The 15,646-nt window shown below is 41.6% G+C and overlaps 2 protein-coding genes across 4 annotated transcripts in view; one reads left to right on the top strand and one right to left on the bottom strand.

Moving 5' to 3' along the window:
- The window catches only part of Tbc1d32 (TBC1 domain family member 32), a 201,917-nt gene that overhangs the window by 100,359 nt on the left and 85,912 nt on the right, over positions 1-15,646 (top strand). For all 3 annotated transcript variants that reach the window (XM_029542476.1, XM_029542475.1, XM_029542474.1), the window contains exon 22: positions 418-506. In XM_029542476.1, coding sequence (XP_029398336.1) covers positions 418-506 — 89 coding nt within the window. The remainder of the gene's footprint in view (positions 1-417; positions 507-15,646) is intronic.
- Positions 7,510-15,646, bottom strand: part of LOC110326366 (male-specific lethal 3 homolog) — a 9,484-nt gene continuing 1,347 nt past the window's right edge. Inside the window, exon 2 of the mRNA XM_021204751.1 lies at positions 7,510-9,539. Coding sequence (XP_021060410.1) covers positions 8,106-9,221 — 1,116 coding nt within the window. The 5' untranslated portion in view covers positions 9,222-9,539 and the 3' untranslated portion in view covers positions 7,510-8,105. The remainder of the gene's footprint in view (positions 9,540-15,646) is intronic.

Raw genomic sequence — 15,646 nt, 5'->3', positions numbered from 1 at the left:
TCCTGGAACTCACTTGGTAGACCAGGCTGGCCTCGAACTCAGAAATCCGCCTGCCTCTGCCTCCCGAGTGCTGGGATTAAAGGCCTGCGCCACCAGGCCTGGCGGGGCACTCCTATCTTTATTTTATTCTGCATACAGTCTGCTGGCCAGGTTGAGTGTTAGGTGTGTGTTCTGCTCCTTTATTTGGACACCATTTAGAAAGTTTTCGATCATAATGCTTAGGCCTCACTTAGACCTGTAAGTTCACAAAGGCGAGGACGTGTCTGGGTATCTCTGATCACAACTCCTCATGACTCTCAGCTGGTTCCAGGGTGAATCTACGTTTTGGAATCACAAATTTAAATGAATATTTATCACTTTAATTGCTTTGAACAGCTTCTGTTAAACAGAATCTCAGTGTTTCTTTGTTATCTTTAGGATATAATGGATCGGCTTATAGTTTTGAACTCTGAAGCCAAGATCCGGTCTTTACTGAATTATGAACAATCACACACCTTTGGTCTAAGGTAAGCAACTCAATTTAAAGCATATTTTACAAATTGCAGAAGTTGAGCATTTGTTCCTTATATATCTTATGTGATACATAGTATATGTCCAGGTGCGGGAGGTGGTATATATGCACAGAGAAGTGACTTTGAAGTCAGATGTCTTTTTTGGTCGCTCTCTCCTTTATTGAGACAGGGTCTGTCAGTGAACCTGGAGCTCACAGATTGAGATAGACTGGTTGGCCATGAGCTCTGGGGAACCTGCCTGTCTCTGCCTACCTGCACTGAGGTTCTAGGATAGTCTGCCCTCCATGCGAGTGCGTAGGATGAGGCTCAAGTCCTCATGTTTGGCAGCAGACACTTCAACCACTGAGCTGTCCCCAAAGCTCAATTATCTATACTCCTAGAAAGTGCTAAGGTGGGTTAATTTAAAAATCATATTTAAAGATAGTGTGCCATCCTAAAACATTATAGTAAAAGCAAATGTTAACACTTGGGGTTTGTCACTGCATCCCTTGTAAGTGGTTAGGTTCTATATGATTAGTGGGTGTTACCTTTGTTCAACATATAGGAGTACATGAAGGGCTGTTTTCACTGGGACTCCTTAGGAGGCGCGTGAAGATTCTCGGGGCTGGTTTGTGGTTAGACCCTTGCCGTAATACAGCCTTGGAACGGGACTCAGCACGGATGGTTGTTCTCGAGGTTCAGACTCTGCTCCTTGGTGTCGATCATTGGTTCTTGATGTTTAAAACTTTCTGGTTGAGTTTATATTCCTTGACATCTTATTTAGCTTGTTCAAATGGGGAAGGGTGTGTGTTTGGCCAGGAGACAGAGAGTTAGGAACACATATTTCAGTCAAATGTATATGTGTAACTTGCTTTCCCACCTAAAAATGACTGCTTTGAGAAGCAGCTGATTTAAGAATAATTTCTTTTCATAGGTTCATGATTTTCTATTGTATTAGCAAAGTAACTTTCTCAGGCATGAAGGAGGCCAGTGATAATTTGCTGCAAAAGAAATACAGTGAATGCTATTCTAAAAGAAGGTAGTGCATGTCACAGTTGTGTACATGAACTTCATACTTTTTACTTGTTCATTTAGAGTTGAATTTCATTTTTTGACTTTTTGGTTAAAATATAAAAAGGCTGTAAGTATTAATTTTTTTAAAGATGTGTTATTTATCTCAAAACATGTTTTCACATTAAATTTTAACTATTGATCTGGGACATCACATAGCAAGAAGTCACGGTATTGTAGATTAAAAATGATTCAACAGAATTCTTTTGTTCTGTATTTTGAATAATCAAAAATAGATTTTAGTTTCTTCTAGTTAAATGCCAAGTACATACCTTTCCGTCTTGTATATTCCTTTTAAAACTTACATTTATTTATTTAGTGTGTGTGTATATGCACACTGTAACATGGGTGGGGTCAGGGGCAACTGGTATAGTTGACTCTGGGGCTTGGAACTCAGTTAGTCAGGCTTGGTGGCTAGTGATTTCACCCATTAAACCATGTACCCAACCTTTGTCACCCGCTCTTCTGTCAACTTTCATTCTTTAGATATTTTTAACAACAGTTCTAGGAAAATGATTCCTGGAATTTATAAAAATGAAAGCTCGCAATATGTATTTTCTACATCCTTTCTTACAGTCTACAAATGGAATTACTTGTCTTGTAGAAAGTGTACTACCATCCCACTGCTGAGAGACAGACAGACAGACAGACAGACAGACAGACAGAGAAAGAGAGAGAGAGAGAGAGAGAGAGAGAGAGAGAGAGAGAACGAACTACTTTGTAGCAGTCTGAATGTCCTGGAACCAGATTGTATACTTGTGTGAGCTGCAGTCATACAGCTGTAAAATGCAGGGCACTCACAATATTTTTATTGCATATATTCTTACTCTTATTTTATTCTTATTCTTATTACTACATAGAAACAATTCAAAGGACTTAAAATAGTATCAGGCACATATAAACCCTTGGTAGTAAAAGTTCTAACAAATGGTCCTTTCTGTTTTTTAATACTTAATCAGCTCTATTCTGTTTTATGTCTCACTAGGGAACAAATATTGCCAGGCCAGCAATCTCCGACACATTTGCCACATTACCACCTTAGTGTTCAGAGAAAAGGACTGTATGTAGAAACGTTTGCATGTTAATTTGAACTTTCTGGCAGTTTTTCTTCAATCAATATTTTGTTTTTTAAACATTAAAAGTTATTTATGTGTGTGCCTAAGTGAACACACCAGCATAAATCATATGTGTGTGGTTGTTTATGGAGGCTAATGAGGGTGTCAAATCCCTAGTAATTGGAATTTCAAATGATTGTGAGCCATTTTCTCATATGTTCTCTACAAGCATAGTTAGTGCTTTTCCATCTCTCCAGCTCTTTCTGAGAAGTTCTTGTTTAACATTTTCTTTTAAAGAATCATATCCATTATTTTTCTCCTTGGCTGTACCAAAATACCTGACCAAAGCAATTGATGGCAGGAAAATATTATTCAGTCTCACAGTTTCTGGGCCCATTACATTACCTTGGGAAAGACATCATGGCAGAGCTTGAGGCAGCTCTCCATATTGTTTATTATTATTATTATTATTATTATTATTATTATTATTTTCTTTATTTACATTTCAAATGCTATCCTGAAAGTTCCCTATACCCCTCCCCCGCCCCTACTCCCTTACCCACTCACTCCCACTACTTGGCCCAGGCCTTCTCCTGTGCTGGGGCATATAAAGTTTGCAAGACNAAGGGGCCTCTCTTCCCAATGACGGCCGATTAGGCCATCTTCTGCTACAAATGCAGTTAGAGACATGAGCTCAGGGGGTACTGGTTAGTTCATATTGTTGTTCCACCTACAGGGTTGCAGCTGCCTTCAGCTCCTTGGGTACTTTCTCTAGCTCCTCCATTGGGGGCCCTGTGTTCCATCCAATGAGGCAGCCCTCCATATTGTACTTCCAGCTAGGGAGCTGAGAAAGATGGATGCTGGTGCCGGGTGGTTTTCTTATGAATCCAAGACCCCCAGCCTATGGGAAGGTGCTGCCCATCTTTAGAGAGTCTTCTTCTCTCAGAGAACCCGATCTAGGAAACCTCTCCCAGGCATGCAGAGGCACATGTGCTGAGGGAGTCTAGAGCCTGTCAAGGTGACCATGACTATTAACCATCTTCATCCTAAACTTATTTTCCTTCTATTCTGAAGTATTTCCATTGTCTCATTCAGTTCTAGTTTGAGGGAAGTAGCTCATTTCAGTCCACTCTTTAGTGTTTCGTTTATTGAGCTTCATGATAGACCATGGTGTCCCATTATGCCCAAAGCCTGTGCATCTGTGCTTTGGAATTTTACCTGGAACTTCCCTTCTTACAGCCTCAGTGCTGTGCTTAGACTCTGTCCTCACTGTGAGAGCCTTTCCAAGATGCCACCTCATGAGTGTGTCTGGCTTTTCTTGCTTATACCAGTCCCTTCTCTGCTTCAAAACTCTAGAGATGGCATTAATGGCACATTTGCAATAACTTGTGTCTAAATATGGCACTGAGACTCATATAAGATTCAGTGAAATGTGGTTTATGGCTTTTCACATTTCAACAGCATCACAGATTACTGAGAACTCTGAAGTCCAATTTTCCATGATGGCCTTAGAGAGCTTTCGTGGTAATTCTCCCTCACTCAAGAACATTGCTTCTTTGATTAGTCCCTGTGCTCTTTCCTGCCTGTTGTGTCATTGTGGATCATTCCTAGCAGGGTGAGAATGTCTCCATACATCCACCCTCCAGTCAACCAACACTAAACATTCTAAGAATCTTGACTCTCCAGCTCCCTGCAGCTAAGCTTTTTCTCTGCGTCCCATCTTCTTCACCTCTGTTTTTCAGTCAACTTCACGTTGGCTTTGAGTTTGTAACCTCTCTGAGCTGTGCATCCTTCTGTTTCAAGACCAAGGTCACTATCATGTTACTGATTCTGATGCATCCATTTTTTGCCTGATTCTTATCCCATTTTAACTTTCAATAGCTTTTGAAATAGCAGGACATTGATTTTTGTATATAAAAAACAATTGTCTTTGTGTCTGGGCATGATGACCCAAGCCTGCAGTCCTAGCATTTGGGAAGTATAGCAGGAAAAACAAGAGTTATTTAAGGCTATTCTTGGCTACATGGTGAGTTTCAGGCCAGATTGAGCTGTCTTAGACTCTGATTCAAAAAAAAAAAAACCCAAAAATATAGTTTGGCTTCTGTAAAACTATATACATCTGTAGCTGTAAGTTCTAAATCTTTTTCTGAGCGTAGTCTTTGAGTGAAATTCTGAAGGTATTTCCTGGGTAAGCCTTCCACCCCACATACTCTTAGTTCTTACCACGTTCGGCCGTTTGACATCTCAGTTCACACATTTCTCAAGCATCAAAAACTGAATATGTCAAAAATTGAACTCTGGGATCTCCTATTCATCCCACGAAAGCAAACAAAATGAATCTTTTGTTTTCGTGTCATTCAGCGGCTCATCCATCTCTTTGGTTGCTTTTGTTTGAAAGTCGTCTTATTTTTTTCTCTGTTTCTCAAACAGTAATTTATCTTTATTATAAATAATTAACCAGTATGAGAAATTAAGTATAATAAATTAAGTGAAATTTCTATTAGTTCTCAGTGTCATTATAAACATTGAAGGAAATTATCCTAGACATCGCTCTGTGCGTGTGTGTGTGTGTGTGTGTGTGTGTGTGTGTGTAGCAATATGCATACATAGAAATTAATTCAGTTATGAAGATGGAGTCAAGAGTGCCACTTTGAATTCAACTGAACTCCACAGGCAGGAAAAGACACCCCAGTGAGATGGAAGGAATTGCTGAATTTCAAATAACTTTTTTTTCCACTTCAGTAAGTACTTTCCTCAGAATCCCTGTAAGGTTAAGAAATAAGATTATGTAAAATCCTTCAAGAGATCTGCTATTTCCTTTTTGGACAGAGCTGATTGACTCTGCAGTGAATAATGAGGACATTAGTGCTTCCGTTGGGCTCCCACTTCTCATGTCCCTATCTGTCTTCGCCTGTTTTATGTTGTTATAACAGAACCTCCGAGGCTAATTATGAAGCATTTTATTTGCTCCGTGGTTCTTACGGCTGGGAGGTCTGAACACCATGGTACTGTGGTCCATGCCACAGCCGGTAGCTGTGCTGTAATACAAAGAAGAAACAGGAAGGGCACCCACAGTGCCCGGAGGCAGAGCTCACTGGGAAGGCAGGCAGCTGGAGGGAGGCAGAACCAGATTTGTTCTTTTTGTTACCATTAGGGTCTTGTAATAAAACTTACCAGAGCCTTACGGGAACCTAAATGGGCCCATGGGGAACTCAGTTTTGAAGGTGACATCCCATCGAGACCTTGTCATTGTATTCAAGGCCTTATCTGTTAGTTGTTGTATCACTTATCAAGCTTCTACTAAATGAATCCATCAGTAGTGCACTCCAGCTACACCTATATCATAGCACCTGCCACGAGGCTCCCACCCGTGTCAGAAGTTCTCAGATTTGCTTAATTCTGAGCCTGCCTTTATGAGTCAGAGCCATCCTTTCCTCTTTACACTAGAGAGATTAAGCTGACCAGAGTGATCTGGGTTTCTCAGTATAGTGCCTTTTATATAGAAAGACAATTCTTGTTAATTTTTTTTTTAAGATAGGGTCTTTCTATGTAGACCAGACTGGCCTCAAACTCATGGCAATCCACCTACCCCAGTCTCCTGAAGAGGATATGTGTAATTTTCAAGTTTTCACTTCGGGGGCTGGAGAGATTAGCTAATGGGTTAAGAGCACTGGCTGTTCTTCCAGAGGACCTGGGTTCAATTTCCACCACTAACACTGTCGATCACAACCACCTGGAACTCCAGTTCCTGAAAAGTGAATGCCTTCTTCTGGTTCCCATGGACATCAGGCATGCACACAGGACACAGACAAAGCATTCATACACATAAAATAATGAAAAAAAAATCACCCTCCTTCATTCAGATTACTCTGCTTCTGGTCACTGAACACTTAAGAGCTATGTTTTGTGCTAGAAGACAGTGATCAGTGGCCAGGCGGTAGGATGTGGTTATTATTCTTGCCAAGCCTATTGTCTCCCGAGTGTTCCTAAATTAATAGAGAGGGAATTAATGCAGGAAATAAAACAGTGATATTACGCTTCCTTTCCTGTTTCTCATTTTGAAAATCAGAGCTGGACACCTTTGGAGAGCTTTCTTGATCTCTGGCCTCCTTTCCAGTGTCCACATTCCTCATTTGGTCAGCTCTGACTAGTACTCTGAGGAAGGCAGTCCTTATCCCCCAAGCACAGTGCTCCTTACTGCCTCCAGGCCTTCAGCACACTTTTCCCTCCGCACATAAAACAGCCAGTCCTCAAGGGCAAAGCTTGCTCAGTCACAGACAGCAGATCCCTAGCCCCTTCCCAGTGTGACCTTTGCATTTAAGGTTGCTCCCACAGATTGAGTCATTCTGAACTTTCCTTACTTACCCCATTATTCAGCTCGTTTTAAAAAATTTATTTGCAAAATTGGTTAATTAAAAGAATTGCCTGTTCTCTTTCATCTTTCCCAAGGTTTAGCAGCTTAGTTTTCCTAGCCATCTAAAGTATTTAGAGAAATACTTTCTTGGATGTTTTATTTCAACATTAAAAACTGCTTATTTCATGGTAAAGATAAAGTAACATTATCATTCAGTATTGTTTTCATTGTATCAGATTGGAAAGAAAATTCTAGTCTGTCAAATTCCTTTTAGAATTTATATCTTATATAATAATTCTTAAGTATACATTTAAACTTAATATAAAGTGTTAATGTAATCCTCCTAAATTTAGTTTCCTTTGCTCTCACTGAGGCTGTATAATATCTCATATCAAATTATTGTCAGTTTTCTCCAAAACAAATCTAGGGAATCTACTTTGTGCAATAGCTTTCTACTTTGTGAAATATTGGTTTTCTTTTTACTTTACATTTATGCATAAATAGTAAATTCTGTATAAGAATAGAGAAGCTTTATGAATAATTTTGTCAAACAAAAATGCTTTATTTAGATAACCAAAGATAATGTTTCACAGAAAGGGAATTTTACAAATTCTAGAGCTGCAAATTCTCCTTTGCTGTCAATGTTTGTTTTCCCCGGAAGTTATTTCAGGTTGCCATGTGTCCAAATATGAACTCATATGTGCTTAACAGAGCCCTCCAATCTCATCACATTAGAAGAGTCTCCAAAAACGCTTTGCTTGATGCTAAGAAAACTAAACATAATTCTTGTTAACAGCCTCTTGTGATGTCTACCAGAACAGCAGAACCTATGTAGTTTCGAATGTTCCCTCTGAACATAGGCGAGGCTGCTTCCTGCTGTCACACACAGTCTGTGAAATGGCATGTATTTTTATAAATTAACTAATTAAGCAACTTTACCTCCCTACAGGCAAGGCAACAATGAAACAAAGCAAGGAAGTAATTGGTTGTTAACAAAAATAACTGCAGCATGTGAGGAACTCAAATACCCAAGCCTGCCCCCTCTCAGAGCCCCCACTCCCCCAAGGTGGGCCAAAGTAGAACACAGAACACAAAGCCAGGTGGAGCAGCTATGCTTAAAGAGACATTAAAACTTTAACAGAGTGTCCTGGGGTTCTTGCTGCTGTAGTGCGCCTCACAGGCAGAGACATAAGCTGACTCCAGGAAGAAGTCAGCCTGGTATTCTGCTAAGAACCTCAGAAAGAGATCCAAGTGCTTCAGTAGTGCCTTCAGATTCTTCTCAGAGAAGGACATCTTTCCAAGAATCTCTGGAAGTTTTACAAACAGTCGCAGTAAATGCTGTGCGCCATAAATGTAGGAGGGAGGTGGGGGCTGGTGTCCTGGAGGGTAGTTGTCTGGCACAAGCTTCCAGGAGAGGATCTCATTTATTTCCTCAGTTGTCCCTTCGAAGCCAGCAAACATGGCACTCCCTTCCTTGCCAGGAGTCAGAGCGATGGGGGACGGTGCTGCGCTGTGCACAGGTGTCTTTTGCAAGTGCGGGAACAGCTTGGGCACACTGCGCTTGGCCTGGGGCGAGGCCCGGTCCTCAGCCTGCCAGTGGCAGTGGGTGCTGTGGCGGGTGGACCGCCTGGGAGCCCGCGCTGCCTCGGCCTCGGCCCTGCGCCTCTTGGGGGCGGCCGGCCCCGCCACGGCCTGGCTCTCCGAGGGCTGCAGGGGAGCCGGGCTCGGCCAGGGCGCCTCCTGGCTCCTGCCGGCATCGCTGGCTCGCTCCTCAGTGGGGAAGAAAAAGGTGGAGGAGGTGACCATTTCGTACTGGGCCTGTTCCTGGGGGTAGAGCAGCACCAAGGGGAGCGCGTGGTCGAAGGTGATGCGCAGCCCGTCCGCCATCTCCCGGCACAGGCCCACGCTCCTCTCGGGCGCCGCGCGCTGGGGCTGCGGCCGGCGGTCCCCCAAGGCCAGCGCGCTCGCCGAGAAGTGGCGCACGTAGCACTCCAGGATGGCGCCCACGTTGGTCTGGCAAGGCAGCCTCACCAACCGCCGCCTGCGGTTGATGTAGTAACAGTCGTCCGCCAGCCGCTGCTGGAGCACTTCCGGGATGGGGATGCGCACGGCCCGCTCGTCCGCTTCCCGTCTTGTGTGGGGCTCCACTTCTTTCTTGCCTTTAGGCTTTGGGTCGCCATCACCTCGATCACTCCCTCCCTCATCCTTCCCCTCACCGTCATCCTTAGGTCCGCAGCCGAGGGTGGCCATGGTCGTCGCCTGCAACGCGCAGCGCTCGCCCCTCCGGCCTGGGCTCCTCTGGCGGGCTGCTCCTTTCCTGGCCGGCTTACACTGTAACCTGAGACTTCATGAGTCTTCACAGAGCCAGAGGTCTCGGGCTGTCACCTCCCATTCAAATAGATCAGAGAGTCTGGAACTTTCTGCCAGTTTTTTTCCCCTGCAACCGTGTGAGGATCTCAGCGCTGCATAGCACTCGCGCCCGCGGCAGTGGTCAAGCTGGAAGCGTAGCACTTCCTGAGTCGAATTGAAATTCAGTTGGTTTCTTCTTAAGGATCAGCCTCCGTAGGACTTTAGGAGAAAAAAAAAAAACACACCAATTTTAGAAATAAATTTAGATTGGAAATTGGTCATTTTAACGTAATAAACACAGTTGAGTGTTCATTAATATAACATTATACCAAATCACCTACTTACTATTTAAATCTGATTAACTTTAGTAATGAGACAGTTAAAATTACCTTATGGAAATATTTAATATCATAAATTAGAATATAACCTTGACTACAAATTCCTCATTTTAAAAATTTTGGTACGTGCACACAATCACAAATAACCGTATACATACCCAGTACTTTCTATTCTTTGTATTAATTTAAATGATCATCTGTTGCTAATTGTTTAATCAGCAACTAATGTTTTATTGTACATGTAGACTGTCCAGTGTTTATAAAATTAGGATTCATGAACATTTTAATTTAAAACTGATAGATAAATCTGTGGACAGCTATAATTTTTTTTTTTACAACAAATTCTTATAATTAGTGTTGGCGATGATAAAGAATTGGCACATTTTCAAATTATACTTTTCTATCTACCCTCTTTGCATGTCTCATAGGTTGTGGCTTTCTCCATTCTGCCAATTTGATGGAATCTATTTCTTCTATTCAGCTGTTTACTCAGAAAATATTTAAGTTCCCAGCAAGCACTATGTTCTATTAGATATTCTGTGTGTGTGCATGAGTGTGTGTGTGTGTGTATGTGTTACTTGTGTGTCTTTTGTATTTTTTTTATTTGGGAATTCATTTTTTTCCACTTTGCTAATTTTTTTCCCTCCTCTTCATACTCAGGGTGCATCTATGCCCCATCCCCCAGTTAGAAAAGTTTTTTAGACATAAGTCTAGTCCTCTGTCAAGTCTTTCTACAGTGGCCAGTGGCTTCCATGAGTAGTAATTCTAGGGTTTTGTTTGTTTTTTTTATTTCTGTTTTCTGATACAGCAGTCTTGCTATGTAGCCCAGGCTAGCCACCCTCTGCCTTCCCTGCCAGATGCTGGGCATTGCAGACGTGTTCTAACCCACCTGCCAGTGATTAGGCTGTAGTAGCCCTGTCTTGGTAACCAGGTGTAAAGCACTGCATTGAGCGCAGACACAGCTTCTAGTAAGCATTCAGATTTGCAAAATTTATAAATTCACCAATATGTACATATAACAAAATGTGTATATTCAGTGTGCTCCTAGTCCATACTTTGTCTTTATATACATTTGCAAAGCTATGTATTTACAAAAGCCCAAACTAAACTGAAGCTGCAGGAGGGCCCAGAGCCTTTCTGCAGCTCTGATCAGACTAGGGCTAGGTGAAAAGCCTAGCCAAAATTCCCACTCATCTTCAGTGCTCTTCAGGGTCCTGGCGCAAACTGACTCTGTTCCCGTTCTTTCTTCTACAAATCTGTAAATATTGAAAACTTGAAGCTTCATACTCATGTGCACACTTGGTGTGCATGCCTACGGTTTTGTCTAAATTGTGTCCCCATTTTTGGGTTTTGACTATCAGGCAGGTAGGAAGTTTTCTCCAACGCTGTGGGCAGAAAACATTTTATCAAAGAAATGAATGTAGTTAAGATATAGCCATATATGTGAATACAGGAAATATACAAAAGCGTATTTATGTGAAACATACATTCTATATGTTTAGAGTTTGTAAAGGCCTATTTTCTAGAATTTATGATGGTGCACAAATTGATTTAAAGTATTGTTATTTAATGCACTGAATTAACAGCAGGAGAGAGTGTCAGAGAGAAGGGCTTGTGCCTGTGGGAAGGGACTAAATTGAGAGTGAATGTCTTCAGGTGGAGGAGATGGTATCCAAGGCCTATCCAGTCATTCCTGTATCCTCCTCACACTAGTGCTATGCAGTGCTGTAAAGAAGTGTACAGTATTTCTATTAAATAAAGGTAGATTTAGCTTGGGTTGTGCAAAAGTTTCTCAGGCAGTAATTCTCAACCTGTGAGTTGTGACCTTTCTTTCACAAAGTAGCCTAAGACCATCAGAAATATCAGACACTCACATTACAATTGGTAACAGTAGCAAAGCCATAGTTTTGAATATAAGTTTATGGTTAAAATACATGAAGAAATGAATTAAAAGGTCACAGTATTAGGAAGGTTGGGAGCCACTGTAAGGGAACCACAATATTAAAGCATGCATAATAAAGCAAGTAAAGGGTCTATAATATGACACACTTTATTCAAAGACCTCAGATATTTCACATTGAAGTAATTTTTATTTCTGGTAGTGAATGAGGAAAGGGGAAAGGGAATGGGATAGGAGAGGGAAGGAATATGAGAAGGAAGGATGGAACGAGGGCAGAAGTGGAGGGAAGGGTGTGCAAGAAGAGTAGGAGGAGGGAATGAAGGCAGAGCAGAGGGAGGATGCCAGGAGGGACGTGTTCTGACTCCTGATTTCTTAGGTTTCAGTCCATGGCCAGCAGCTTTGATCATCCACAGTCCTTTCGAGGAAGGGCAGGGTGAGGGGAAGGTCACAGGGGAGGAGGTGTTGGTGATGTGAACCATCACAGGCACATCTGTGACATCCTACCTCCTCGGATTAGGCTCCCCTTCCAATTCCTGCTGTCTCCTAGTTATTCACTCAAGGAAGAATCTAGGAAAGGAAATCCATTGAGTAGGCCAGCAACCTTATGGCCTTCAGTCCAAAAAGCCTACCTCTACATGTTGCACTGGAGAGCAAGTCTTTAGCACACAGGGGTCCTTTGGGGGGATGTTTAATACCCCGAATTGTAAGATGATGTAGGATGGAGTGAAGGGAATGTGGGTGGATGTGTAATACCGAGTATACTACATCCCTAGAAAGAGAACTAAGATAATGTGTCCTAGTCTTAAATTTCAGTGTTTCCTATGCTAGTCTAGTAGGTTCCATTTGCAGATGAGGCAGGCAGTCTTCCTTGGCAGTTTTTTTCAATGGAGCTCAGCACTCTGGCCTAGTTAGTGCACACCAGGTTTCTGGAGTCGGCATCATAGGGACTTAAAGCATAGTCAGTGTGAGCTGATGTGCCTCATATGCCAGCCACACTGAGACAATCTCTTCTTAGGCTATTGATTTGATCATAGATAGACTATGCTAACTGGGACTTGGTTTGATCATAAGTAGGCTGGGCTAAACTATCAGAGCACACACACAGAAATATTGGCACCTGCTGGTAAGCACTGGGTATGTTCTTCCTCTGTATGTAGGGCTATAATGGAAAACCCAGATGCTTCTAAATTATTGGAGTTATCAAATGAAACATGTTAAGAACATGTTTTGATTGTCTACATAAAACCTCTTATCTATGATTTTAACATACATATGTAACATGAATCACAAAATGTCATCAGTTTAATATAACTAATGTATATTAGGACTCAATTATAGTCTCACTGGCAGTCTTAATGTTTAACAAGGTAATCCAGAAAGTCTTAGGAATCTGGACTTATCCTGGTCTGGTTCTTTGCCCTAAATTCCTGACAGTGTATTTTGAGTGGTTTCTGAGAGCACCTTCACTTTGGTAGGTCAATGTGATTGGGTTCTATATGCTTGGCCCAGGGAGTGGCACTATTAGAAGATGTGGCCCTGTTGGAGTAGGTGTGTCACTGTGGGTGTGGGCTTTAAGACCCTCATCCTAGCTGCCTAGAAGTCAGTATTCTGCTAGCAGCCTTCAGATGAAGGCTCAGCTCTGCCTGCATNATGCCTGTCTGGATCCTGCCATGTTGGTTGATGCTAATGGACTGAACCTCTCTAAACCTGTAAGCCAGCCCCAATTACATGTTCGAATAAGAGTTGCCTTGGTCATGGTATCTGTTCACCGCAAAACAACCCTAACTAAGACAGTCCAATTTCCAAGATTGTCAGTCTTTCACCCAGGAAGAATTTTATTTCAGGTTTGTAATGTAAACAAGACAAACTTATTTGGGGTGACTAACAGCTGTGTGCCTGTGGATTACTCTCTGTCCACTTGCAGACCATCTCAAACAGAAATCAACATATCCACTATCTCACTAGAGAAAATAATCAGGAAGGAGCAAAAAACTATTTAAGATATAATCTAGAGCTTAGAGTGTAAATTTGTTTATTTGTTCAATCTGAGCAAAAGCAAAGGCCTTCTGTGTATGAACTGACATTTTCTTCCCTGCAGAGCCAGTTCTGGTTGACAGAACACAGAGAAAATATTATTTCATAGTCTATATCAGCAGTTCTCAATCTGTGGGTCATGACCCCTTTGGCAAACCTTGAAGTCTAAAAATATTTACATTACAATTCATAACAGCAGCAAAATTATAGTTTTGAGGTAGCAACAGAAATACTTTTGTGGCTGGGGTCACCACAACACAAACTGTATTAAAGGGCCTCAGCACTGGGAAGGTAGAGAACCGCTGGGCCAGATGACACCTGCCCATTGGTATTTCCCATTTATTTTCATTAAGTAATAATTTAAATAGTTTAAAAAGTCAACTAGTGTGGGAAAGCTTTTAAGGTGAAGAGTAATTCTTCGCCCTTCCCTTCCTACTCCCACCCTAGAGAGGCTCCTGCTGTGTCCAGTCATTGAATTATTTCCTTTGGAATTTATATTTAGGTCTTTAAGTAACTGAATGTATGTGTAACACTGTCATGATGTTTCCAGATCAGACTTGTCTCTCATCTCTAGGTTGGAACTCACTTTTCCCCTCTCTCCCTTCCTCACTCCAGCTTTTCCTATGTTCTTGACTGGGCTCATCTTTGAAGCCTTACATCATTATGTCTATATAAATATTATTCATTGATGTGTTCAGTAACAGTACAGTATGGCTACATTATTCTTCCAATAACTTGATTTTCTTTAATACCTGAATGATTTTATAGGTGCCTTATTTTGTTTATATCTTCTAACTAAGGTTTCTTGAGAATATCCCCAAATACAAACTATTCCTTCCCCCATACCATATCAGGCTTACTTAGTGCCATGAAGTTCTAGGAGCTGTGCAATGGTTCTAATTTAAATTATGTCATTTTGGAACAATCCCCTAAGGTAGTTATTTTCAGGCTCCTTTAAAAAATAGCTAATATAAGTAGGGCACAAAGTAAGCTATTGACTTCAGATATTAGTAATTTGTAAAGCTGGAATTTGAATCTGGTCTCTCTGGTTCCAGAGACTATAATGCCTAATGCATGCATTGCTGAGGTTCCCCATACCATCATCCAGGTAACACACACACACACACACACACACACACACACACACACACACACACAAACTGTATTAATGACTGATCTCATTGAATGACATAACAAACTCCTAATAGAAGCAAAGGGTTTATGCTGGCCCAATTTGAAGGCAGCCTGCCGTGGTGGAGAAGGCATGGCAACAGGACTGTAGTACAGTGGTAACTGCTTACATTGCTTCAGCACTCTGGAAGCAAAGTGACGGAGATTGTACTCTGTTCCTGTCTATTTTTTTAGGTAGTGTTGGACCCTAAACTAAGGACCTGTACTGCCCACATTTCAGGTGGGTTTTCCCACCCAAGCCAGTCTCAAAAATCCTTTATAGACATGCCCAGAAGTGTCTCCTATGTGATTTTGGAACCTGTTGAGTTCATAGTCAACCTAACCACCATTATATGGCTACTGTCCTATTTCCTGGATCCCTCTGTTGCTTTGATGGAGCCATTTTCTAGATAAGAAAAGGCCCTAAAGATAAATGCATTAACACTTTAGTGGGGTGGTGGGGGAGCACTCAGGCATACCTTTTTGGATTTACTAGAGTATAGGAATACTAAAGATGAGAGGCCTCTCAACAAGAAGCTGCATTGAAATCAGTTCAGTCCTTGTTAGTTTGCCTTCAGAGTCCCTGAGGCCTCTACCTTAGCCTGGCAACTGTGGACTTCCACAGTTTGGAAAGTTCACTTTTGAGAAATGCTGAGATAAGGCCCCTCAAAACTATAGAGATTTCTTTTCCCTCCCAAATTTATTTTTTCTAGAATTCCTAAAATCACTTCTTTGCTTAGTTTTTTTCAAATGGGGTCTGGCAATAATTTGTATCAAGAGTATTGTCACAAAGAGATAGTATCTTTTTTTTTTCATTTTTTTAATATTATTTTCTTTATTTACATTTCAAATGCTATCCTGAAAGTTCCCTATCCCCCCCCCCC

The sequence above is a fragment of the Mus pahari genome, chromosome 9 (genome assembly GCF_900095145.1).
Source record: "Mus pahari chromosome 9, PAHARI_EIJ_v1.1, whole genome shotgun sequence".
NCBI lineage: Eukaryota > Metazoa > Chordata > Mammalia > Rodentia > Muridae > Mus > Mus pahari.
The sequence above is the reverse complement of the archived record's forward strand: the minus strand, read 5'-3'. Positions and strand labels throughout refer to the sequence as shown.